Source organism: Cottoperca gobio, chromosome 7, assembly GCF_900634415.1.
Source record: "Cottoperca gobio chromosome 7, fCotGob3.1, whole genome shotgun sequence".
Classification (NCBI taxonomy): Eukaryota; Metazoa; Chordata; class Actinopteri; order Perciformes; family Bovichtidae; genus Cottoperca; species Cottoperca gobio.
In genome coordinates, this window is record NC_041361.1 from 8,070,681 (window position 1) to 8,094,141 (window position 23,461).

General features: G+C 41.0%; 1 protein-coding gene across 3 annotated transcripts in view; it reads right to left on the reverse strand.

The window, feature by feature from the left end:
- Nucleotides 1-21,825, reverse strand: part of plcg1 (phospholipase C, gamma 1) — a 24,893-nt gene extending 3,068 nt beyond the window's left edge. Inside the window, exons 1-29 of one of the 3 annotated variants that reach the window (XM_029436402.1) lie at nt 21,554-21,825; nt 19,851-20,138; nt 14,621-14,773; nt 13,612-13,705; nt 13,436-13,483; nt 12,790-12,874; nt 12,555-12,638; nt 12,149-12,171; nt 11,972-12,041; nt 11,781-11,882; nt 10,629-10,747; nt 9,872-9,957; nt 9,352-9,472; nt 8,876-9,044; nt 8,601-8,723; nt 8,134-8,235; nt 7,668-7,855; nt 6,571-6,771; nt 6,084-6,203; nt 5,279-5,459; nt 5,001-5,078; nt 4,795-4,898; nt 4,494-4,587; nt 4,238-4,310; nt 2,721-2,884; nt 1,915-2,011; nt 1,532-1,756; nt 870-1,018; nt 277-391 (exon numbers count right to left, since the gene is read on the reverse strand). In XM_029436402.1, coding sequence (XP_029292262.1) covers nt 277-391; nt 870-1,018; nt 1,532-1,756; nt 1,915-2,011; nt 2,721-2,884; nt 4,238-4,310; nt 4,494-4,587; nt 4,795-4,898; nt 5,001-5,078; nt 5,279-5,459; nt 6,084-6,203; nt 6,571-6,771; nt 7,668-7,855; nt 8,134-8,235; nt 8,601-8,723; nt 8,876-9,044; nt 9,352-9,472; nt 9,872-9,957; nt 10,629-10,747; nt 11,781-11,882; nt 11,972-12,041; nt 12,149-12,171; nt 12,555-12,638; nt 12,790-12,874; nt 13,436-13,483; nt 13,612-13,705; nt 14,621-14,773; nt 19,851-20,067 — 3,385 coding nt within the window. In that variant the 5' untranslated portion in view covers nt 20,068-20,138; nt 21,554-21,825. The remainder of the gene's footprint in view (nt 1-276; nt 392-869; nt 1,019-1,531; nt 1,757-1,914; nt 2,012-2,720; nt 2,885-4,237; nt 4,311-4,493; nt 4,588-4,794; nt 4,899-5,000; nt 5,079-5,278; nt 5,460-6,083; nt 6,204-6,570; nt 6,772-7,667; nt 7,856-8,133; nt 8,236-8,600; nt 8,724-8,875; nt 9,045-9,351; nt 9,473-9,871; nt 9,958-10,628; nt 10,748-11,780; nt 11,883-11,971; nt 12,042-12,148; nt 12,172-12,554; nt 12,639-12,789; nt 12,875-13,435; nt 13,484-13,611; nt 13,706-14,620; nt 14,774-19,850; nt 20,139-21,553) is intronic. The other 2 variants (XM_029436400.1, XM_029436401.1) reach the window with 2 other exon arrangements.
- Nucleotides 21,826-23,461: the final 1,636 nt, after the last annotated feature.

Consider the following 23,461-nt stretch of genomic DNA (forward strand, 5'->3'; position numbering starts at 1 on the left):
GTACTGTATGTGGCAGAGTACGTCTGTAATATAAAGCAACAAAACAAGTAACCTTGTTTCCTATTTGGCTAAAAACCTGATGAGAGCCGTGTCAGAACTATGTCCAATGTTTTCTCTTTGTATTCCCACACATGGTTTACTTGTTTGTAAAACTTCTTGTTATTCTTGGAACAAGACAGGAAATGACACGAGGGTAATGTATCCAGTAAACAGAAACTACTCATTCCTTCAGTTTTGGCAGACACACCCCATGGTTAACGTTAGAGCAGCGCTCACCTTCTGAGTCAGTTTTTTGCTTGGCACTGTCGTATTCTGCCCCACACACCTCGATCTCGATCAAAGGACAAACTATGCCACGTCCGTGCTTGGGCAAGTGCCGGGCGCCCAAAACCTTCAGAAGAGAGGAAGAGGAAAACAGGTTACTACTTTAGATCTTTTTCCACTTGTTCCAGCACATGAATATAAACACTATCGCAGGGATTGTCAAAGACAACTGCTTGTGATATCCTTGTGTCACACTGAATCTAAAACCATGTGCATTGTGTCTGTATCTTAACATTTGACTGAGTTCCCATCAAGAAGAGTTTGACACAAAAAGGAGCTAAGGGTTTTAAAAAGGACCTTATTTGGAGTTGTGTGTCACAGCTGCTGCTGCAGGAGCTGACCGTGTTAATTAATGGGCCAAATCAGCGGCCAAACTACACTAACCACCTTGCGTTATTTTTAGAACACCAGCATGTGCCCGGTCCTGTTAACCTCATGCCGTGTCTCCTCAATTGTCCCGCTGGGGAGGAACACCTCACAGTTTGAAAACCTCTGCACAATGGCATCCCACATGCCACACATTCCAAAATCTCGGTTTACTGTACCTCTATCTCGAGAGTGACTTGTTCGAGGCCTCGTAGCGTATGTCTGTCGAAGGGATCAAAGCTGTCGTCCCTCATGATGGGCGGCTCAAGCACGTAGCCACTCCTTCCGTTCAGCATGAACAGAGCCTGGTTCATCTGCATGGGCTTGTCTGCACATGGGGAAGGCAAGAGGAAGGTAAAATAAAAAATGTAATGAAGAGTAGGAAAACAAAGATATTCTATGCTAGGTTATCATGGGATGCACGATATTGGAATTTTTGCCTGATTGCCGATAAACGCACAGATTTTTTCCCCACCTAGTTACAGAGAACATCAAGTCTCTGCTGTAATTAACACAGTGTTATGCCTACAGTTGTCATGGCAGCTGAGGTTACATGTAAAACATGTCATGTGTATTTTTATGTAACATGTTCAAACTAAACTGAAAAACTAATCCTACTTTGACAGGCTTGGATGATACTGTCCCTGAGACAATTCTGAAATTAAAACAAATTAAATAAATAAAAGCTCCACACGGCGGACATGTTTGTTTGCGCATACGCATCATCTTATCGGCCTGTCATATTGGAGGAAATGTTCATTTCTGGCTGATACTGACATTTCATTTGAAAGCCTTTGTTTGATATTGATCACCGTGTATCCCTAATTTTATCTGTTCTCACCTGCTGTCTGGAAGTTGAGTGCGACCAGCTGGGACCCACAGAGCCACATGGGCAGGGGGTCGTAGTTCGAGGAGTCGAGTCTCTGGCCTCTGGGGTAGATCCTGGACAGCTGCAGTCGATTGTACTGCAGAAACTTCTTCCCCTTGATCTTGTTGACGTACTTCTCAGCCTTGGTCTCGGGGAAGGATGACATGTCCCGGAAACAGGCCCGCTCTTTGCCAATCTCTACAGGAGGCAGAGAGAGCAGACAGACCTGAACTGCCTGTGTTGATATTGGATGTGGGCCTATTATGTATTCTGTCATTATGAAATGAGGCATATCTCTGCTCCCGTGTGTATTAAAACTGTATGTTTACTGTCCAATAAATGTGTGTAATCCTTACTGTCTTCATCAAACGGCACAGGCCTACAGTAGATGACCAGGTCGGATAATTCCAGTGCAATCTTCTTCCTCCTCTCCATCATCTTCCCCTCCTCCAGCTGGGCACAGGGACACAAACTTTAAATACAGCTGCTCTAATAGTAACACATATCACATCACTGACACTAGCCTGAAGCTTTTTCCTCCCCTCAACAAAAACTGCTCAGTTAAAACAAGACAGCGTCCAGGTGTGAAATGTGAAACTGTGCGAGTATGCAGAATGGCATTCCTGGCAAACACCATATGTGCTCACTGCTTAGTCAGTGCGTCCTAAATACAGGTTATGAGTATTAAAGGGTAAACAAAGTCATGACTGGCTAAAAAACAGGTATGAGCAGGCTGAATTTCTGTCAGCCATGTGATTGAGTATATATATATCTCAATATATCAATATAATATATCAAAGATAATATCAAGAGAGAAGAGAGATCAAGATAGATAGGATAATAGAAGAATAGAGAGCGCATAGAGAGATAGAGAGAGAGATAGAGAGATCGCAAGAGAGAAGAGAGATAATATCTAAGATAGAATAAGAGATAGAGCTCAAGAGAATAGAGATATATAAGAAATAGAGAGAAGAGATAGCGCAAGATATATAATAGATGATAGATAGAGATAGTATATAGATATAATATATGGATATATATATATATAGATTATAGATAGATATATAATATATATATATATATATAATATATATCTAATATATATATATACTATATATATATATATATATATATATATCTCAATATATATATATGTATTTACCTTGGCCTCTGAGGTTTGTGTGACCTCACGGATCTTTGACACCCATTCCTTGAGTTCCTCTTGGCTGTTAGCAGCGACGTCCAGCACCGGGCCCATCCGCATGGAGGTGCTTGGCACCAGGGAGAAGACATGAGGCCTGCTGCCCTTCCCATCAGTACGCACAACTGGAAATAAAATAAAGAGAGGAATTAGAAAAAAGGAATGAGTAGGACAAACATTGTCCTTTACCATTTCATCTCAGATCAGACCGTGTCTCCATCAGAAATGAAAATGACATAAAAATTCAATAAAATAATAACAAATAACAAATATCTATAAATGAAAATAGACAATAGAAAATTAACTAAATAGGAATAAAAGGCAGATAAAGAGATGGAATGCTATTGTCTCCACATGATGACTGGTTTGGCCACAGAGTTAGTGTAATTTATAAACAACTGTTAAATTGTTGGTATTAAAAAAAGCATCTGGAAACTCACAGATGCTTTTTCTGTGTTTAAACAGCTTTGTCAGCTGTAATCTCATTGGACGTGCTTTAGAAAGGTCAGAGGCCAACGGGGTTAAAGGCATAATGAGTAGGATTTGTCGGTTGCGGATTGTAAACACATCATTCAAAGTTGGCTCCTCCTCTCCGGCTCAATAAGGGTTAGGGTGCTCGCCAGCGGGTGAAAGCCATAAACAGATTCACTCTCGTTTTGGAACGAGCTTTGTCCGCTTGGTGTTTCACCTCGCTGTATTTGCGTTTACTTTGACCTTACAATCTCACAGCAGAAACGTCCTGAAAACAGCCAAATCGATCCACAAGAGAAGATCTCTCTCTGCAGATATAGATTCCACCACGCACTTCTAGTGGGTCAGAAGTGATGAGGCAGAGGGATTATTTTTGTATGAGTCTATTCATTGTTTTGTTGTTGGTTCTCATTGGTCAAATAATTAAACTTTTGAGCACAACGGCGAGTGGTGTGCAACACAAACAGCCGGCCGGCCTCAAGGTTCAGCGTCATCACTTTCTCCATAGAAAAACAATTGCTTCAACTGCTGTGACGGTGCCAGTGGTCATGTGAAGGAAGCTTTGGAACGAAGTGTTCAAGAAGATATAGTTAAATCTTTCCCCCCATATCACCACTAGATGGAGCCAAAGAGCCACCCAATGGCAGAAACAGACTTAGGTATTAACTGCAGTTAGCAGAGGCCACAACAATGCATGACAGCATGTGCCAACACTAATGGGTGTGTATTGACTGAACTAGAGGATGTCAATACAATACCAGATCAGAGCTGTGAGAAAAGCAAGAATATTAATAACACCAAATAGGGAAGAATGTATAATAGAGGAGGCTGATAATGGACACAAATGACAATAAAGAAAGTGATGACTGTCAATTAAAAACAAAGAGCACAGAGATTATGTGCATGCATATGAGGGCCAGAAAAGGATGTTGCCCTGCAGCAAGGTGACAGCCTGCTCTGCAGCCCTGCAGCACAGAGTCGAACAGGAAGTGGAGGGGGCCACTCACCAATCTGACAGGAAGACACATCCACACTTCCTCTCAGCAGATCTCCCAGGGGGCTGTTTTCTGTCATCTCCTGCTTGATACAGAAGAGGAGGATCAGGAAAGAAGATGACACCCATTTTGAAGGCAATATCCACAGAACATGCATATCACAGTGGATAATTGACACGTAAATGATGAGACCCAAACTTCCTGTGGAGGGTGCAGGTGCACTAATTTCACTTTAAATATACACTCAGTTTGCGGGATTGATCCTCACAGTTCTATCGGGCTCCGCGGCTAATGGACTGATCTCCTCCACGTAATTAGCAGGAAACCACAGCTGCTTCTTCCCTCCACAGTCACCTTTCCACCTGAGAGGAATACAGATGGGAAAAGATGATAGTTATAACACAGTGGCCTTAAAATGATGCCAACAATGAGTTGATATTATGATGATGAATCTTTTTTTATCTTATGCCATGTTCCCAACCTGTATAATACATCCCGTCATAACTCTCCCCACTCTCTCTTCCTGCACAAATACGATTTGTCTTAATGGATAATTAAGAGTCACTCACCATCCTCCTTCCTGTTTGTCCACATTAGAGATAACGGCGTTCTTAATGAAGGAGAGCTCATCGTCTCTCTGGGCTTTATATTCGTACATGGCTCTCACTGTGCACTGTAAGACAAGACAGAACGTTGTGACACGCGTCTTCAATATATGCAGGTCCAAAGTGACAGAATTCCCTTCCACATGACCTTCTCCATACTGGACACTCACCTTAAATGTTGGCATTTGGTTGGCCTCCACATAAAAGCCTGGATTCCTGCCCTCGTACAGTGACCCGTAATCTGGCTCCTATTGGACAACAGATTGTTAATAAACCCTTTCACTAGGCTGCAGGGGATTCTACCACAGAATGCAAACTACAGACATTTCTTTCAGATATTATTTAACACGGACAACATTATGTTACTTTCTAGTAAGTGTGCCAAGGATGGATAATATATATATATATTATGTATATATTACTATATTAATATTATAGTGGTACTCACAGCAGTGCCTATCTTCTCCAGTGTGTCCTCATTGATAGGATAGCGCAGTTTCATTTTGCGGTACAGAGGGTGCTTCTCATAGTAGCTGATAAGATCTACGAGGCTATCGAACTCTGAGGTGCCCAGCACCACAGTCTGACCCTCCTGCTGCACGCGGCAGTGCTTTATCTTCCCCTCAGCCCTGTGAAGAAACCACAGATATGATATGAATGACTTTGCATTCATGTGAATATTAGTTTAGAACATTAACTGTGAATGAAAGGATGTTTTAGGATTTATTTGTGGTTATTGTCTTTATTACGGCAATGCCCTATACACAGGTATTACCAAGGCTTCCCTCTATCGCCTTCCATTCGTCTAAAATGCTCCTGCTAGGATTATCACCGGTTCAAGAAACAAGATTATATAACTCCAATTCTGGGACTCGATGCAATGGCTCCCAGTTCATTTTCCATTCATTTAAAATGTTATTATTGTAATATCTACTAACACCTTACGTGCTTGTGCACCTTCGTTACACTGGTGATTAAGGGCCATCAGGCTTTTGCAGTCCGGGCACCTAAACTCTGGAATGATTTACCTGCTCAGCTATGGTTTGCTAAATCTATCACTGCTTTTAAATCTCTTCGTAAAACATTCTTCTTCTATTCTTTATTATCTATTATTATTATTATTATTATTATTATTATTATATAATAGCCTTTCTCTTTAGTCATCCTAGTACATGAAAGGGAAACTAGAAGTAAATAAAATGAGGACATAAACCAGTATAATTTAATAAAGGAATGGTATAATGACAAGTTACCTGAAGGAAATGGCAAACGAGTTGGGTTCCGCCCTCTTCCTCACAAGGAATGCCCCATCACGAGGTACCCTCATGAGCATGTTTTCGGCATGGCTCCTGGAGAGGTTGGCATGGTACCATCTGGGACAAACAACAAAACACAGATGGCAGGTGATTACAGCTGTTTCACTTCACGCCTCTTGTTCATTGTAGATAAAGGCGTCACCTACCAGTCTACAATGTAAATCAAGTGCTGAACATAAGAAGTGGAAACAAGAGTCAGATAGAATGAAAGAGTAAAACTAATAATAAAGTAAGAAATAATAGTAACAGTGGAAGTTAAAATGAACACACACTAGCTCAAAGCCAGGCAAAAACGGTGCGTTTTAATGATTCTAATTATGTTATGTAACGTTACTTAGAGTTGGCGCAAAAATGTGGAAAAACGAACTGAAGGTCCTCAGTGTAAAGTCATTTCCAATCTGTGTGAATGCTGCTTGAGACTCACTCTTTGCTCTCATGAGCATTGGTCTGAGGCACCGGCTCAGTCAGCTTCATCTCAAACTCGTTGCAGCGCAGCGCCACCTGCTGGTAGTGGTTGATCAGGGCAAAGAGAGTGTCGAACACCAGGTTGTCAGTCAGGTAGAACTTGGGGCTGCCTGCCTCCTGACGAGAGTGGATACGACAGTGCTGCACCCGCCCTGAACGCCTGGTGCACACGTGGATAAGAAGACAAAAAAAGAAAGGTGAGAGATCAACAATTTAAAAAAAATTAACGGAAAGTAAAAAAAAATGTTTTTATAGGTCATTATAACTAAGTGTGAAAAAGAAACAGCTCCCTTGTTATCCCTGAACATACTGCCCTCTGAGTGTTAGCATTGTTTCCATACATTGTGTGTAAATCCCATTAATGCAGATTGATTAGCTTTGAGGTTAACTACACTCAACTAGAGCCTTTGCATAACACCAGACAGAAGGCGAATGTTCACACATCAGACCCCATTCAATCAATGATGGAGGAATTGACCGTGATGGATCTGCCAGTGTGTCACTCTTATTTTCACGCGTTAACCCTACAGAACACAGGAGAGTGTCCCACTAACACGTAGAGTATGCCATAGCTAAAGCTCCCCCTGGCAACAATTCAATACATTAAATTAGAATGATAAAATAACATGTTACTGTAATATAATATTCTGTTGATTACAAATGCAAATACCAATTAAATACTAACTGTAAATATCTAAATAATATTTCCAGTAAATAGGGGCTCTTTCAAATCATGTGCAAAGGGGATACGACGCCATTACAGGTGACAAAATGAAAAGGATCTCTAGGTTTTCAAATTGTTGGAAACATTTGGGATAATGTAAGTACACAACAAACAAAAACACTTTCATGGTTTCATCGTTTTTAGACATTTTAAAAGCGGAAATGTTATATATTTGACCTTTTAATGAACAGCATTCAATGTCTATTTCCTATCGTCGTTAGAAATCTGTATTTTCTATACAGTTCATTACTGCACAATCAATGCCGTCTAGTCTGTGTAAAACGCATTAAAGGTTTGTAGATACTCTGAATGTAAAATGTAGTGTCCCATACCAGAAAGACAGTGTGTAGTCTCCCACAAAGGTCTCGCTCTCTCGGACCAGGAAGGAGCCATCGGGCGCTCCGGTCTCCAGGCAGTACTCCGACAGTAACCTCTCGGCTATCTGCCGCCCATCCCGCCCTGCGCCCAGCTTCCCGTGGAACCATTTCTCCGTCACGTGCTGATCCATACCGTTGGACACCTGGAAGATAGAGAAGAGAAGGAGATGTTAGTCAACTGACACATTATTATCACAAACATGTGTCCACCTTCATGTTCCCCCATTGGCCATATCCTCTCTGATCCTGGTACGGGTCTTTGAATATACGTATATTAAAAAAATATATATTTTTTTTTATTTCTCATACTGTATGTAAATTAAAGTGCAATGTCTTTACACAGATCCTGCTACAAGTACAGGTTCAAAACCAGGACAAGTGATTCTCATCTCTGGATCAACAGCAGATCTGGCCTACTAACCTCTCTGTGCTCCTCCTCATCATCGTTACCCTGGTTACTGGAGGTCTCCTCTGAGTAGTAGATCTTACTGCTGGTCAGGACAAAGAAATGAGGGTACCACTCCTAAGGGGGGAAAGAGAGAGGGGATGAACGGTTAGATTAAATATTTAGAGGATCCATGTGTCGCATTGAAAAGTGGCCCAAGTAGGCAGGAAGCTGAATCATCTAAAAGACCAAGCAAAGAAATCAAGGCCTGGTTCTAAAAACAATTGGGACCGGAAAGAAAATTGAATGTTAAACAGAAAAGAGCATCAAGCCGTAAGGTAATGATGTCTTTGCATTATTATAGCTGATATCCAAACACTAAAGAATAGTAAGAGTGACACACAACAGGCTTGCTATAGAAGCATCAGTGCATCATATTTCAAGCTTAACGTTCGCGTTGATGCTCTACTGAGAATCCATTCAACCGTGATGAACATACTTACATGATTAATGGGGTCTTCCAGGTACAGGATGCCATTTTTGATTGAGTTGCTGATATCGTTCTCCGAGTATGGAGTGGAGGTGGACACCTCCTCGTAGGCACTGCCCTCTGCAAGCTTCTTATGCTGCAGCAGGTGAAAGGAGAGGAGGACAGACAATCAGAAAGATTATTCCATCCGAACACTTTATACAAAGCATCCATTCATACTTTTTCCTGCAGAAAATAATGGTGCAAATAGATCAAAATGATTTCTCATCACTCCAGGTGGCTCCTGACCTTGATGAGGATCTTCCTCTTGAGCTGGTTGGGTGAGGGCAGGCCATCTGCTGCAATATCCACCGCCTTGGTCAGAAGCATGTCTCCAAACACCTTTTTAAAGTAAGTGGCCATATTCCTCTGCTGCACAATACTACAGTGGTCCTCGATGGACAAGATGATGGGATATCTGTAGGAGGAACCACAGAATTACAATAAATAGGTTGCACCTTCGCAGAAACCCTCTTTATCTGTGTTATGGTGGGATTTCTTTAATCTTATTTTACACACACACACACACACACACACACACAACACACACACACACACACACACACACACACACACACACACACACACACACACACACACACACACACACACACACACACACACACACCTTTGAGTGTGTGCCGTTTCTTTATCTTTATCATCTCTTATTCTTTAATCAGCTCACCTCCACTGACAACTGTAAAAAGAAACTCATTGACACTCACTCAGATGTGACGAAGGCGTGCTCTTTGATGGTGGTCAGGACATCGCAAAACTTGATTTTTGTTGTGAGGGTGTGTCCATGGTAGATGACTGGCATTCCATCTGGACCATCCCAGCAGTCCACTGAGAATAAACACACTCATCATTCATCTTCTATGCTACTTAAAAATGTTTACATGAATGCAAAAGTATTCTATAGTTCCAGAGGAGTTTCAAGACATTCAAACTTGACAAGTCACAAGTTTACATCATACTCGTTTACTTTTCTATGAGGCAAAGTGACCCTTTGATCCACTATAAACCAGTCCTATTCATAGAAACCTGCTTGACAAGTGTTTTATGTAAGGGCCATATACAGCAGTGTTGTGTAACAGCAAATGTGTGTGTGAGTGTGTGGCGGCTGCATGAAAGTACAACTCTATGGGATAAGAAGCGGGGGGTAATTATGGAGGTTGAAAGTCAAGCGGTGGTGATTTACTGTAAGTGGGTAAAACTTTAGTCTGTGAATGTGTGTTTACGCACGTTCGATACAGCGGCAGCCCATCCTCAGACAGCGAGCATATGCCTCCAGGGACGACTCACTGGAAAACTGGTCTCCCGTCAGGTAGCTAAAAATAAGCACGCAACGTCAAAGTACAGACGCAAAAACACATTTGTATTAAACCAGTTGTACATAAAAGGATTCACACGGCGGGAGTGCCACACACACACACACACACACACACACACACACACACACACACACACACACACACACACACACACACACACACACACACACACACACACACACACACACACACACACACACACACACACACACACACACACACACACACACACACACACACACACACACACACACACACACCTCTCTTTCTTTTGTTGACTGGAGTAAACAATCGTATTCATTCAGTCGGTCAACTCAAACCTAATCAAAGCCACATGGGAAGTTTTCATTCCACTGCTCCAATGAGTATTGTTTCACATCGAGTACAGAAGGTTATCATTTGAACTGCCTTTTCACACACACTTTTCAATGGGAGGAAAAATACATTTTCCTGCTAAATAAATGCCCGGGTCTCATTCGGAAACACGATTGTTAAATAATACACTTTTATCTGATGTGTGAAGTCAGTTTAAAAGCCCTCTTTGCTTAAAGGTTTCAAGAGAGGATGCCAGACTTCAGTGTTCCCAAGGCCTAATTACAACTGGTTGAACTTGACAGACGCTTGACATAATGAAATGTTTGCCTGAAAGCTTTGGGCTCCATTCTTACGTGTTGTGCGAGGAGGAGATCCAGTAGTGGGACAGGGGGTTGTTCATATTGTCAGGACACACCTGGTCCAGGGAGGAATCCCAGATGTTGTTCTCTTTGGAGAACAGGTATGTCAGGTACTACACAGGAGAGAAGAGAGCAGTGAGAATGAGGCTGAATTCAACACACTCGCAGACTTAATTGATATGTTTAGAGGATATCTGCAAGTGACTTGGGCTGCTGTGCAAATCCACGATTTACCAAGTCTGCAAAAAGCCTCACGCAAACTTTCTTCGGACTCCCGCAGAGTCCGCTTGGAGTGCAGACTCCAGACTCGACCCTGGAGACTACCTCTCATAGCAATATAATGTAGATGTGTGATCCTGTGTCAGGATATGATCCAGCCTTGTACCATGCAGATCACTGAGTCTGCACCAAACCTATTCTAAATAATGAATGTTGTGCCATATTTATTTTTGAAGTGTCTTAAGTACTGTTCACTAAACTTAAAAGTACATAAACATACATCAAACATTTAAAGCCTCAAGTCAATCAGAAGGTAGTGATAAATAAGATCTTATATTTTACACACACAGCACTGAACATTTGGATTATCAAAGTCAACTATGTGGTAACATTTGCTGTCCTTTCAGGACACAGAAGACCTGAATCTCCAGCCGCTCTGTTACGTACTTCACCCTGCACTCTGGCCTTTATTAGACTTCCCAGAGCGGGTCAACAATAAAAGATGTTCCTCTCATAAACTGTTTTTCTTTCTTCTTTAGGTGTTATTCTCAGTATGGCCAATACTTGTATATCTGCTTTTCTAATACAATATAACCTACGGCACAGAAAGACTGTCCCAACTCCTGCAGGCTGGATCGCACCAGCGTTCTCTTCCCTCCTAGTCAATCATAGCTTTTATGGTGACCACAAAAAGCCTCCCCTCGCTTTCTGCAGAACTCTCATGCGGCGCCACAGTCAATAACCTTTTCTGTGTGTGTGGGAGGAGGTGCTTTAGGCCGAGATCATGGCTATCCATGTCAATTTCTGAGCATCTCCCACCCACACCAAAAACACAACTCAGAAAAACATGCTTAAAGTTTTTTACATTAGTGAGCGAGGACCCTAAAAAGAGAATCGAGAAAAGTGAGTGTGTGTGTGTGTGTGTACCTCGTCTTGGTGGAAATAAGGCTGCTCCACTTCTCTCAGGGGGTCTTTCAGGTAACCGAACATAAACTCCTGAACTTTGTTGTCGTCTGTGGCCCACACTTCCTGAAATGCACATACAAACACAGATTGAATCGGAGCGAGCAAATGAAACACATCTGCAGTGAAACTAGATCTGAAACTAGAGACATTACCTTTTGAGACTCCAGGAGAAAGCCCTTGAAGTCGTCGAGGGAGATCTTCTGTTCTGGTCTGTCTATGAACCTGGCAGAGAAAGTAATGGTTTCGCATGAGTAAACACACGTGTGATGCTGCAGAGAGATTCACTGTGCACGCACGTGTGTGTGTGTGTGTGTTTAGTTTTGATCTACCTCTGTATAAATGGGATCTCCATCTGAAAGAATGGGCAAAATGGAAACATTTCAGTTTATTAAGGAAAGTGCTGTGCTTTCAGTCTGTATAGTACTAGCAGATGTAGATGGGCAGAGACATCCTGCTGGGGGCTGGGTGGTTTAGTCGTGGGGGGCACTGAGGTCATCCTTTTAAGCCGACCCCAGCCAGCCAACCTGCCTGCCTCCTCATCTATGTGAGTGTGTCCTAATGGCCTCCACCAGAGGGGTTTGGTGGGTTTTTAACTGGTTCATATTGATCTTGCAGCCATTTGAGAAGAGACAGATGGGGGGGGGGGGGGGGATGGGTGCCTTGGCAGGGCATCAGATGGGGGATGAAAGTGCTGGGACAGAACTATCAGTGGATACATAAAATGATTGCACTTACGTTTTTCTGAGCATCAAACATGAGGCTGCGATAGAGCTGCGCAAACTGGCTGAAGGTCACGTCTCCATTCCTCAACTCTGACTCCTACAAGAGAAGCGCACAAATGGGTGGGAAGGCAAAAGGTCCGTTAAAGGACAAAACAAAAATCTTTATCATCTAACGACATCATATCGAAAGGAAAGTGGGCAGGGAGATGGAGTGGGAAGAGGCTCTGTGATAAGTAGAAGGAGGTTACCGGAAGTTTCTCTCGGAGGAACCTCATGTTGGGCACCCTGTAGTTGACCTGGCTCAGCATGCTCTTCAGATCCTTACAGGATATCCTAAACACATTACACAAATCCACAGGTTTTGTTGAGAAATCCAACACAAACATTAATACGCACGCACAATAAAGACGTCTAATAACTTCCACGCATAGATCCTGATGTGGCGCAGTAATATCTTTTCGGAATCTACAGCCAAACTGAAAGCTTGCAAACACACGCCCATCATGCTCGGCTTCGTTTGTTTTACTGCACAGCCTGGAAGTTTTGGGCCAGAGGAGACAATACCCCTGCAGTGTAACAAAGGCATGCTCTTTCACCAGGGATGTAACAGACAAACATTGCTGTACATCTCCTCCATCCTCTGCAGTCTGTTTCCTGCTGCAGGAAGAGGTGCTGGTGTGTGGCTGAGAGGTTAGTTCCTTCACTACACCTCAACAAAGTTCTCTCGCAGACACCTACCATCCCGCCGTAGCTAGTCTGCTCGCTCGAGATATTACACTGGGGGAAAAGACACACAACTGGTGCACCAAACAATTGAGTTATATCTAATTACACCCATTTCCTGTGAGGCTGATCTGATTATCTGTGGCGTTTAAATCTTTTAACTAAGCTTACCTGTCTTCTCTGTTGCGATCAACGGCGTAGAACTGCTTACGTAACCATCTAAAAATAAAGAAAAGAATTAAAGATTTTATGCATTTGACACAAAAAAGGACATAAGAATGATTACATACCATCTGTCCACAGCTTTAGCTTTGGATGTGATGTTTGGCTACATGTGTACCGCTTACCTCTCTATTTGGAGCGGTGTCGGAGACTTCAGTGTGTCGGCCACCAGCCAGTTCAACCCCTTCACCCACATGGTCATCTCCTCATCTGATGTCGCTGAGGAGCAAATAAACACATGACTGACTTTTAACCAATATGTATATATTTATTTATCTTTTTATACCCATTAAAAAGGGGTTTTGTTTTTCCTTTTCTGAATCAATGGTCTACAGCGGGGGGGTTTCAGAGTCTGAGACTGCGGGCCTCCCCTCAGACAAAGCTTGGGTGGGAAAAAAAGGTACTTCCACCCCCCCCAATAGTTTACTTGCTCAGTTTTCCCCCAAACTACTGTCTCTGAACTGTCTTTGAAAACATCTGGTCTCAGGGATATGTGGTGTTGTGTAGCGCTGCAACTACAGATTATTCCCTAAAATGATTAATCTGGCATATATTTCTCAAATTATTCCTTTGGTCTATGGCTAGGGGGATGTCTTCAACAAGCTTGTTTTGTCTGAAAAACAGACTTAAAATCTTAACATATTCAATTTATATTCATATATGAAAAGAAAACAGCAAATAGTCACATTTGATAAACTGGAAAAATGTGACTACCTGGTTCCCTGGAACCAGAGAATTTTGGACATTTTGCATGCATGAAAAACGACTGAGATTATCAAAATAGTTGCCGATTAAGTTTCTTAAATCGACTAATCCTTGCAGCTCTAGAGTTGCACGCTGTGCAGATTGTAAAGCCCTTGGAGGAAACGTTGTGATTTTAGGCTATACAAATAAAATTGACTTGATTTAGTTGTGGCATTAAAGTTTCTTCATCAATCTTTAAAACAACACCAACGTTCCTTTTGGTACAATAATACAGGATGTACTCATAAGCACAAATCCTACCACTACAAAAAGCAACAATTATCAAAAATCATCAAGGTTTGTAGTTCATGATCATATTAGCAGAGGTATTCATGTTAGGACTAGGAGGGGCATTTTATCTGAAGGTATGCAAGTCTGTGCTGTGCTTACCTGCCAGGCTGAGGGATTTAAGGCGAAACTCCGTGCCATACAGGATGACAAAGCAGTGAGCCTGCTCCAGCCTTGTTGCAGAGTCCTCCACATAACGCTCAAAGTCCCGTGACTTCTGTCCAGGACGGATCTCCTTGATCTCTCGGATGTCAACTGGAGAGGCAGACACACACACACACACACACACACACACACACACACACACACACAGTTAGCAAAAATCAGAACCCCCATTTCCTTGCACATACAAACATGCCCTTATTATTAGAGCTGGGCAATATGGTTAAAATCACAATCATAGATTTCTGATATGTCCCAATATGCAATATCCCATGTAAACTAATCGAAGTGATATTCCATACACTGAGCATTTATTCTTGTAATGTTATTGTATAATAGAGGTCATATACACACCACAGACATATTGTATTTGGGTAACTGTGTGGTGTTTGTTTTAATATTTTACAGTATGAAGGGCATAAAACAAGGAATATAAAAGTGATATGCGACTTAACAACCCTGCTTACGGAGCTCAAATCTAGTCTATATACAAAGTACATCTTCTAAGTTCCTTACATCGGACTAATTAAAAAAAGCAATGCATGGTATTTTACACAAGATTACTTTATCGTTTATCTTTAGGAATGACGCGAGTGAAAGAAAAAAAAAAAAGTTACAATTCTGTCTTGACGTCATTAATAGGCACACTTACACTTTACGAGAGCGTAGGCTGTAAAGTGGCTCAACGGGTTCTATCAGCGTTGCGTTAGTAACAGTTAAAGATCTACAGCAGGGACTCTCCTGCCAAACACACACACACACACGCACACACACACTTATTTCAGCTCCTGCTCTTCTTCCTGCCCCAGTACCACACATCCTGTGCTTTTGTTGCCTACACGCCACATCTGTGCTCTCGAATAGGTGAGCATGTGCACGTTCTTTTCTCAAGTATCAAAAAGAAAAAGAAAAATGCCTTCTTACGCAAAACTTTGGCAAGTATCTAATCCTCTCTAATCTCAAGTTTTACTTCCCCTGCCAGACGGGCCAGCAGGCTACTGTTGAGAACAAGGCGGCTTTGACAACACAATTAGTCATTTGAGTTAAAATATTTGGAGCATGCCTCAGACAGATGCAGGAAAAAAAGAGATAGCCAGAGGTGGGACCTTACCAAAAGAGATGAGAGAAGGTATCCTGCCACACACTTCCTCCTGTTCCCTGTCCTGCCTCGCACACTATTTCTGCCACTCCTCACCAGGGCTGGGTTTCACATTTCTTTCCGAGAAATTACTGGCCATAAAATACCAGAGTTCTGATCGCAAAATGATACTTTTTGATTCCTTACTATGGAGTCTAAACATGAAAATGCAGTCTAGTGCTTAACCAAACTAGTCAATTGTTCTATTTCGACTGCAATTTTGATATTACCCATTTAAGTCTTTCATCAAGGAAAAAGATCAAACATTTGGGACAGTGATGCAAATGTAGAACGCATGAAAAAGTTAACTTTTCATTGTCAGATTTTATGCATATGGTGGTGAGTTTTCCTAAAATTAGATTTGTATATAGATAGATAGATAGATAGATAGATAGATAGATAGATAGATAGATAGATAGATAGATAGATAGATAGATAGATAGATAGATAGATAGATAGATAGATAGATAGATAGATAGATAGATAGATAGATAGATATAAGGAAATATGAAGACATAAATATATAGACATGAATAGATATATCCTTCGATATCACGTCGGATGAAAGTTAAACAGAAGACTTTCCCCCTGACAAATCACTGTCATGGAGCTACGTGGATTCTGTTCCCCTTTCCATCACATTGTAAATGGAGCATGTCTTCTGTGGAACGGCGCTTGTTTTCCAGTCACAATCTGATCTTTACGACAGTGTTTTGAAACAGACATCTTAAAACTAGATTCTGATGCCTGAGGGCTGATACCCCCACTAGTTTGTTGATAGATTTTTTCATAAATAAACTAGGCCGTCAGCCAAGTCTGTCTTGTGCGTATGACATCAGACGTTTGAGGCGACAAAGCATGTCTTTTGCGGGAGGTACGGAAAAAGCAGGTCAGATTGTTGACAGACGTGTGCTGGTAATTCCATCGACATTTACTTTACTGAAAAGACAAAAATAACTATCTGTAGGTTTCTTCATTACAAGGTTAATTTCTAAAGAAGTTTCCATGACACAGCTGACGATATGTTACATTCCATAATTCTGCTCATGCAACAACGCAGCTTACGAGAATTCTCTCTAAATCTGAATACACCTCACAATCCCGGGCTCAGTTCAAGTATTAAGGTAGTATTAGAAGTGTAGTATTAAGGGGGATCTATCAGCAGAAATGGAATATAATATTCATAGCCATGTTTTAATTAGTGTAACTAAGAATCGTTGTGTTTTTGTTACCCTAGGATGAGCCCTTCGAATCCACATAGGGAGCAGGTCTTCTTCCATAGAGTCTGCCATGTTGCACCACCACGTTTCTACAGTAGCTCAGAACAGACAAACCCAACTCTGGCTCTAGAGAGGACCTTTCGCATTTGTACATTAACTGAAGACCACAATAGTTCTCCGACACGCTAGTAAAACTGTAGTAACGCTAGCTGCCCCCTGAATTTCTTTGCTCCTAAAAAGTCGTGTTATGGTATGGATGGCCTCTGTTGAACTATTAACCATTAGCGTTAGGATATGCATGTGCTTACTGCGACATTAGCAGATACATTCTGCAGGAGTTGTGGCATGCCGTTACTAATCAAAGCTGTGTGAAACGTCTAGTCTGTAATTTAGTGTGAGGTGTCACAGTTGTTTGTTGAGTTAGTCCTGCAGGGGATACTCAGTGTGAGCGGCGCCGGCGGCTGACAGAGCACCGAGTGTGACGTGAAAATGCAGACTGAGCACTGATTCACTGGTTATCAGAGAAGTATTGTTGCTACGTGAGCACAGACCCACATTCAGACTCATGAACCATTACTTATCACAGACGTGTATCCGTTACATTAAAGCCTATTAAAGAAGGTGCTCAATACATTCCATATGCTTGTCATGTACCTTCATGAAGAACAGTGATAGTACATAACAACCTCTTATTACACAACTTATAAAACAACTTAAGAAGTAGTGACATTGAGTATGAATGTGGTATTTTATGCAGTGCTACATGATCTGTGGCTCCGCTGATCTCGCCGATTGGGCCCCCGTGTAGGTTTTAAGATAAGCGGCATAAAATCTTTTATCAATTTTTATAACAAACACAAAAACAATCTTGATATGGATACCTTCAAATGTACTTTCTTTAGAGAATTATTATGGCATTTCTGTACTGCAATTTCGTCAAATCGCTCGACATCTACACCGATGCAGATATTAGCTAGACAGCCTTTTAGCCTCATGTGAGGATATTTCCGATTATCTCGATATAGGACATTCTCCACAATTAACTTATTGTGAGTGCTATTTGTATCGTGAATCCTATATTGTCCCATCCCTATCAATAATTGCCAAATAAAACCAGAGATAATAAAGCGATAGCTACCTTGGTGGCATCTAATTATCCAGTGCCAGCCAGTGAAATCAGCTCCTGTAGTCCTCGTTTCACATGAAAACCCTAAATAACCTACTTCAGTGCTTGGGAGCAAAGCTTGTAAACATGAGAGGATCTAACGCAAGGGGTGGGCTCCGAGGATCAAGATGGGAGGTAACACCGCCAGTGCACCAAAGTTGAATCATAGCTTGAGAGCGTAAAAACACATGTGGAAGGTCATTCGTAAAAAAACTCCGCATTTGTCGAAGCCCGTCAGTTGACTCGGTTTACTCTTTCAGGGTGATAAAGTAGAGAAATGAAGTGTCACAAGGCAAACATGATTCTGATTCATGCTTATTTTTGCTTTGTTATCAGTAACATACTCAAGAAAACAGAAGTTCATGGCATATGATACTCACACTGATTTACTGTATGTACTATAGGCCTACTGTATGTGATGTTTCTGAACAGCCCTGCCTACATCAAAACAAACAATACACTCATGTGCAGCGTAATTTAGAGTTTGGGCAAACCCTTTTTTTACTTGAGTCAGTTACCGTGTAGGATGTGGTCAGTTCCACAAGACCACATCCTGCTTTGTCAAGCCAGACCTACATCTTATTGCATAACATCATCATATATATCTTTGGATAGCAAGATAGGTTGATTCACAAGCAGAAACCATCACTAAAAGAATGAATCAATCTGGGAGAGAAAACGTGCAAAATCCACTTTGATCAACAGACACAAAGGTACGCTTCTCAGCATTTTATATTTGGCAACAAACTAGAGTGCTGTTTCCACAGTTAATAGACATTGTTCTCTCACTGCCATTGATAAAGGGTCAATACTGCAGTACAAAATGTTCCCAAATGATCACACACTTCCAGTAAAACCCCTCATATTCTATTTCTGTACATAAATGAGCCACCTGGGCCAATTTCACCTCTCCAGAAGTATCAAATTACAGCCATGAGCTCATGTGCAGAAGATGATACTGTCTGTTAAAAAAAAAAAACTTACGCATACCATCTTTTTTTTTTTCTCTTTCTCTTTTTGCTGCATCCGGAGCAGAGTGCAGCTGTGCACAAGGCATCCTGCTACCCGAGAGACAGACGACTTAACGACTCAATGAAAGCCTGCGTGTCCTCAGTTAGACTGTTAGCTGTTTTGTTGAACCTGAATTTCAGCTCTCTGGTATATTACGGTGTATTCATATTAATGGTACTCTCCACCAAGACACACACCTGCTCTGTGAAAATATTTTATAACCCTATACATTAAAGCGAGACGGAACAGAAACTTTCAAAAGATAATCAGATCGTAAATAAATAATAATACAAAAGTTGTTTTTAGACTGTTTTAATCTGTGTGAAATGAATAATTAACCTGTTTTCCTTTCATTTCAACAACACTAATCCTTGTTTCTCCAGAATGTCATGCTTGTAAATAACTTGTGAGGGCCAATATTAATGCATTTAGTCAATGATATCTTGATATTTAGTTTCACCCAGCCCTTTTTTCTAAAGGATTTTAGAATTGACTTCTTCGATCCTAACTAACATCCTTCCCCATCATGTCATCAGTGTTTACCAAATGTGTTGCGTGCTATTCAACACTTCACAACACTTTGTAGTTTTCATATTTCTGAGTGTGAGTTTGAGTTTGTGTTTGCATGCTACTCACTCTCGCCCTCTATTTTGTCCGTGCCACGAGTCCAGATAATAGTCCTGGTCTCCAGCTTGACTTGAAATGTCCGTCTCTCTGGCCGCTGGGACTTCTTAGAATAAAACAGTGTCAGTACTGTCCCGAGCTCCAGGTCTCGGTACAGGTTGTTCATCTCTGTGTCGTTGTCCATCCACGGAACAGGTCCGTTTGAAAAGAAGCCCGAGGTCCCCGCCATGTTCACTTCCCCTGTTTGTTGTCCGTTTCCTCTCAGAACAATCTGCTCAGTCCAGGCCTAGACAGGGATACCTACAGCAAAAGAAGGGGGGGGGGGGGGGGGGGGGGCCATGAAACAACAATTCACCGGGGACTTCTAGTGTGTCGGTGCGGCACACATGTTTTAAATAATACTGGAAACTTTACCGTACATATGCAGTACATGTTTGTGTACTCACATATATGCCTGTCAACAGTTTATGAGAGAAAACTGATTATATAACATCCAAAATATATTTCAGTTACTCTCATCTTCCTGTTTAAAAACACACATTTTGTACATCCATGCAGCCATCGTCTACCAGTAATCCGGGGTCGGGTCGCGGGGGCAGCATCTCCAGTAAGGAACCCCAAACTTCCCTTCTCATTTTGTACAAATATTGTTTATTTTGAGAAATACTCCTACCCATATTTTGACATACATGTGAAATTGAGTAGTATGAGTATTAAGCCTGACATCTGTCCATTTATAAAATCACATTTAACCCAAATATTTCGTTAGTGTCGGGTCTAATTTATATTATGGATGCATTTCCAACAAAAACATGAGCAGTGGCAGCATCGTACACACATTTCTGAATGGGATAAAATACTGCCAATGATACACATAAATTAAAAAATATATACATTGAAAAAGTAAACTTTGTATGTTAAATTGTAACGTTTTCATATTTTGTTTTACATCATAGGGACTGATGTCATGTCACAAAAACCTAGAGAATAATTACATACGCATATAAAAAGTGAATAACACTGGTTTATGTCCATAGTCATGTATAATTAGATAAAAGTGTTGGTATGCAAAGTAGGCCTTTAACATTTCATAACAAGTATGATGGTATTGATGTTTTCTATATGGGTATGGTTACTCTCAGTACCGGGTACTCCTGGAACAATATTAAATCCCAACAGGAACAGATATATGATTTATCATTAACAGCGATGTCAATAAATGACAGCTGCACCATTAAAACGTCTGGCAGGAAAAGAGAAAACGTGTTGATGAAGCTAATCACGGCAGATCACTTTCTCTCAACATCATTTTACCTTTAATATAACGTTAGCAGCGGGGAGGTTTAATTCCATATAGACTGATTGACTAAAACGACCAACAGGCCTGTAACCTGCTGCGGTCGTCCCACAGGAAAACAAAGTTTCCTTTGGATACAAGAGGCATCCCATTATTGGGAATACAACTGGTGGCGAATGGCAGCAGAGTGGGATAACAAGAAACGTCTGGCTATTTTCACAGCGTGGAAATGGGGCCGGTGTGTGCTAGCATTTTGCTGGGCCAAAGGGAAGAATCACAGCTGGTTTTACTCCTGAAAAACAAGCCCAGGTAGCAGTAGCTATTATGACCCCCCTCTCTCTCTCTCTCTTCGTCTTACAGTGCGGAGAAAAAGCAACTAGAAAACAACACGTCGCAGGGGCTGGTGTGCTGTACCTACCGCCGCAATCTCGGCCCGACCGCACATCTCCAACGGCTGAGGCTGCTTCTCTCTCCTCTCGCGCTCCCAACGTTTTTCTCCTTCTCCTTTTCCCCCCACACCCCGGTTTTCCGCGATTAAATCATCGCTGGGCCCTGGAAAAGCACTGCGGTCCCTACGACAACAATTCCCGTTTCCTCTTCTACCCTCCAGCCGTCCATAGAGAGAGGCAGGCAGACAGGGAGAACCGTGGTAAGACTACGCAAGTTTGTCTGCTCTCAGAGCCAGCTAGCACAGGCCCTTCCCCCAGCCAGCAGTTGTATCAATCGAGCCGGAGTCGAACACAGGCTTCCGCTGCAGATTTTCACAATAAAAGTCGCGTCAAGGAACTTGTTGCACAGTATTGGACTTTTGGAGAAGCTTGTTAGGGTTGTAAGGCCTAATATCCTTTGGAGATGACTAATTTATCTTATCTTAAAAGACTTTACAATATAATGGAAATATTAAATGTGGTTTCTATAAAAACAAATATTGTTGTTAAAATAACTTTGACAATGATGGCATGGTTTACCTGAAGAATGTTGAGCGATATCTTAAACTACTTTATTTGACTAACAAAAGAATATCAAGACACTTAATATCTGTATGCTCTTAAATATTTTTTGTCTAGTGTGATATACCCCTGGCTCTTTTGTTATTGTTCTATTTGTATATTATCCCCTGAATATGTATTAAGTTATTTTGCTTAATTAATATATATATATATATATAAAAATATTTATAAAGCTTTAGAAATTCAACACATTGTTAAAAATTAAACCAGTGGTTCTTAACCCTTACAGTTTGTAACAGCTTACAAAAAAGTGTCTTTGTGGCTCCTGGCCATGTTTCAGATGTCTATGAATTGTTAGCAGTTTCAACCAGAGAGATTTAGCCTCTAAACTGTTCAGATATTTCTTTAAGGTACATATTTCTCCAGTGTACAGAGCATTATAATTTCAACCCATTTCACAAGTCCATCCTTCCTTGACTTAAACAATTACAACAGGATGAATAAGTACTTATCATATCATATTTATATTATATAAAGATATATTTATATATATATATATATATATATATATATATATATATATATATATATATATATATATATATATATATATATCTTTATATAACAGTGGTGACATCGAAAGATGCACCTCTTTTAGTTTTCTGGGCCTCCTGCTCCTTAAATTTTTTTGTTTTTTGTCATTTATGAATGGAAACCGTGCCATAAATACATTGTTAATGCAACTCACAGCACAGATACTTTGATTAATTTCAGATAAAAATTTGCCTAATGTTACAATGCAATCTTCAACTTTCATTTAGCTCTGTCTTGCCTCTGTAAATGCTAGCTACTTCATAGTTGACCTTTATACATTTATTTTTGACACAATTACCGTACTTCCGGTAACCTTGCGTGTCTACCGTTTGCTTGACACAGCCGCTGCCTTCAGTAGGAGCGCCTGTTGTCGGCCTCTTAAAGAAGCAGACCTGCTGATACTGTACTTCATAATTAGCTGTCTCTTTAACATAACGTGTATCACAATTTGTCGAGTTAACAGGTAACTTTGTAATTATTCCCCCTGTAACTAATACAGCACTTCATTGCAATTGCAATGTCCAAATTATCAAATACAATCTAAAGTTGTTGGTTTTGTTCTTACTAACGTACTTTTCTTCTTCCCACAAAGACAATAACATTGTCTTTGATCATTTGTGTAAATGAAGGGTGTAATAAAAGAAAATAGAAATAAGAATTGAGAAACAAATTGTTTTTTGAGACACATCACAGGGAATTGGACTATAACCTCTGACTTGACCACTGTTCATTACTTCTCTAATAGGATCATGTTTCTCTTTGTATATTCAGGAATCAGCTTA